A 3,000-nucleotide genomic window follows, 5' to 3' on the forward strand; every position below is an offset into this window, starting at 1 on the left:
AACCATATACTACATTTCTTTTATTAGTATAAGTTATTTTAGACTTTTTCACACGTATAAAGAAAAATAATGATTGTTGTATGAAAATGGAAAATTACGAAAGTTTTTATAAAATTGTCCTTAATTAATGACATGTGGAAGATAAATTTACATAATTGAAAGAAGATAAAATAATAAATATTTAAAGATACAATAAAAAAAATATCACTAATTATTCATTATTCATTGAAATTATAAAACATAATTTTTTTTTAAAAGCAACTTATAATAAAAAACAGAAATAGCAGTATAAAATGCCAAAACTTGAAGAATCTGTATAGACATATACTGATATACATAAATCTAGCTAGGCTTAGACCAACAACAACTGCATGGCCAATAATGTATTCAACCCCTCATTTCTCAATAATGATAAAAATTTATTAACTGTACCAACAGAATAACTGCCACCACAAGAATCACTAGCTCAATAATTTACATTGACACAAAATAATTTCACTGTATGTGATGTCTACTTAGGATCAATACTAGTCCCTAGGAATTTGTGTAACATAAGAGTCAAAAATAACTGGAACAGAACACAGATCTAGAAAAGATATGGTCTTTTATTTGGTCTGCTGCATTTTCTGTCATTTTCTTGTTCTTCATCCATTCATTTTCATACCCTTTAATATACACATATTCATATTCTTTCAAGAATTTCCTTACCTAATGTAAAATCTAAATCCTGCAAAAAAATTTTATAGTCTTATTTAGAAACCAAGCTTTATATATATATATATATATATATATATATATATATATATATATATATATATATATATATATATATATATATATATATATATATATATATATATATATATATATATAATAGCATATAATAAGATAAGACATAAGAGACATGATTTGAGAGCTTACAAACATGTTGGTAGAATTGTAGAACATGCCATGCACCTCTATGAAATTTAAATTAATGAAAATGAACATAAGTTGTTGTTGAATCCATGTGAATTAAGAAACTTTTGTCGTTGATCTTCTACCTCCCAAAAATGGCTACCATCCTGAAAATGAAGATTTTTGTCAGTAAAAAAAACAAGAATCAAAAGCCATTTTTTAAGACCAGTTATATTTTTTTACCTCAGAAACAACATTTGATCTCTGTCCTTGAAGAAAAACTGAAGCTGAAGTATCCAAAAGGTGGTTGTAATCAGTAGTAGTTTGGAAAATGTTGGTTGGAGTATTCATGGTGGTTGTATCAGCATAAGCTGTGCCTTGTTTGGGACTGTTGCAATGTGACACTGATGATGATAGTGGTGATGGTGATGCTAAGTTATTTAGTTTCTGATATAATTCAAAATATAACAAAGTTAGTTACTTTCATTATTAATTATTATACATTATAATACTAAATGTAAATTAATTAATTTTGTTCCTCACATCTGGTCTAACCATGAAAGTCTCTAGGTCTGTTGCCATCTCATAGAACATTGGATTCACAGAAGTAAGTTTCATTGATAAAAACTGCAACAAAAAAAAAAAACACAGAAACATCAACAACTATATATAACTAGTTTATATAGATATAATATAAGAAATTAGGTTGAGGTTAATAGTGTTACCTCTACTTGATTTTGTAAAGACTGAACATAATTGATTATTTCATCTAACATAAGGGCTTTTCCAGTGACCTAGTTAGAAAAAATAAAGGAGAAAAATGTCAATTAATAATTATATTTTAAAGAAATTCTATGTTAATTATTAAAATTTTGAATTAAATTAATTGTATGGGCCTATATATATGCTGTCATGAAGGTTTTACTTGACCTACCTTATCACAGCCTGGCACAAGTTGTTGCAACTTCTTCATCCTTTCACTTATTTTCTCTCTTCTTACCTGAATTAATCCAATCCAATTTAGAATGATACATGAAGATAAATAAAGGGACATTTTTGGAATTTTAAAAGTATTATTCAAGTGGGGTATCTTTACATAAAAGAAGAGAGAGTAGTCAGAGTCAGTAGTAGTGTACCCTTTCAGCAAGGCTGTGGCTATCAGTGGCCTGACCTCTTCTTGCTCTGACGTGGATGTAACCAGTTGGAGGCTCATCCAAACATTTTCTCTCATCTTTTTTCTCTTCTTTGTTTTTCTTCTGTTTTTTGTTTCTCCCTTCTGCTGCAATTTCCTGCAAAATGAGAGAAATTTTATTTCATATTTTTTAGTAGTGATTAAACCATGACTAGTTCAAAAAATGCTAAAAAAAATATTTAGGATAAAACATGAAATATTATTATTTTTTATTATTACATGAGATTTAGGGTTATTTGAGGAAGGTCCATTGTTTCTGGTTCTTCTTTTCTTCTCCATAGGATTAATTTTCTGAGTAACCTGCTCGTCGCCGGTTTCGAGCTTGTCCAATACCATGGAGGACTGAGGACTAAGGTTTTTGGTGAGAGAAGAAGGTTCATTGTCAGTGATGGTAGTAACTTTGGAGCTTTGATGATCAACACAGTTAATAATATCTTGATGAAGAGGATGAAACTGAGGATGAGGAAGAGGAGAGGTAGTGTTTATGTTGAACATGAATGGTGAGTGTGAGTGATCAACGAGGAAAGGATTGTATTGATATGAAAAAGCTGCCATTAGAGATATTGAAAATATGAAGTAAAGTTGTTTTGAAGAAAGAGAGAATGTAGTAGTAGTGATGAGTTAGTGAATACTCAAATGGAAAGTTTGGTGTGTGACAAAAAGGTATTTGGTGTATATATAGAATATGGAAGGGCACATAATAATAAAAAAATGATGAAATAGTATTTTAGTAGTAAATCAGTAACTTGTTTGTTGTTATTCCCATGCAATGCAAAATTGAGGCAGTACATTTGACTGGTCTAACATAAATAAGCCACACATATTAAAAGGTTTATGGAGTAGTTTCTTTGGTGGCTCATTATTTGCCTTAATAATAATAAAAGTAAAATAAATTATTAGGTTCATTATTT

General features: G+C 28.9%; 1 protein-coding gene across 2 annotated transcripts; it reads right to left on the bottom strand.

Annotated features, from left to right (window-relative positions):
• Window positions 1–250: 250 nt before the first annotated feature.
• On the bottom strand, window positions 251–2,745 carry LOC131655417 (transcription factor bHLH137-like). 2 transcript variants are annotated; one of them, XM_058925304.1, is made up of 8 exons: window positions 2,309–2,745; window positions 2,034–2,186; window positions 1,832–1,897; window positions 1,623–1,691; window positions 1,453–1,524; window positions 1,141–1,344; window positions 922–1,064; window positions 251–727 (listed from the first exon to the last, which is right to left on the bottom strand). In XM_058925304.1, the coding sequence occupies exons 1-7, from the start codon at window positions 2,642–2,644 to the stop codon at window positions 969–971; spliced, it is 996 nt and encodes a 331-aa protein (XP_058781287.1). In that variant the 5' UTR covers window positions 2,645–2,745; the 3' UTR covers window positions 251–727; window positions 922–968. The 2 variants fall into 2 exon arrangements, with proteins under 2 accessions (XP_058781287.1, XP_058781286.1); XM_058925303.1 differs by having other exon boundaries at window positions 256–727; window positions 1,441–1,524; window positions 2,309–2,744.
• Between the last annotated feature and the right edge of the window lie 255 nt (window positions 2,746–3,000).

This window comes from Vicia villosa, linkage group LG3 (assembly GCF_029867415.1).
Source record: "Vicia villosa cultivar HV-30 ecotype Madison, WI linkage group LG3, Vvil1.0, whole genome shotgun sequence".
Lineage (NCBI taxonomy): Eukaryota > Viridiplantae > Streptophyta > Magnoliopsida > Fabales > Fabaceae > Vicia > Vicia villosa.

Bases quoted from the DNA above. Each gene is read 5' to 3' on its own strand.
- LOC131655417 (XM_058925303.1), bottom strand. From the start codon at position 2,644: ATGGCAGCTTTTTCATATCAATACAATCCTTTCCTCGTTGATCACTCA. The intron at 1,692-1,831 runs GTAGGTCAAGTA...TTTTCTAACTAG, and splicing joins TTGTGCCAGGCTGTGATAAG to GTCACTGGAAAAGCCCTTAT. The intron at 1,345-1,440 runs GTGAGGAACAAA...GAATTATATCAG, and splicing joins CTTTCATGGTTAGACCAGAT to AAACTAAATAACTTAGCATC.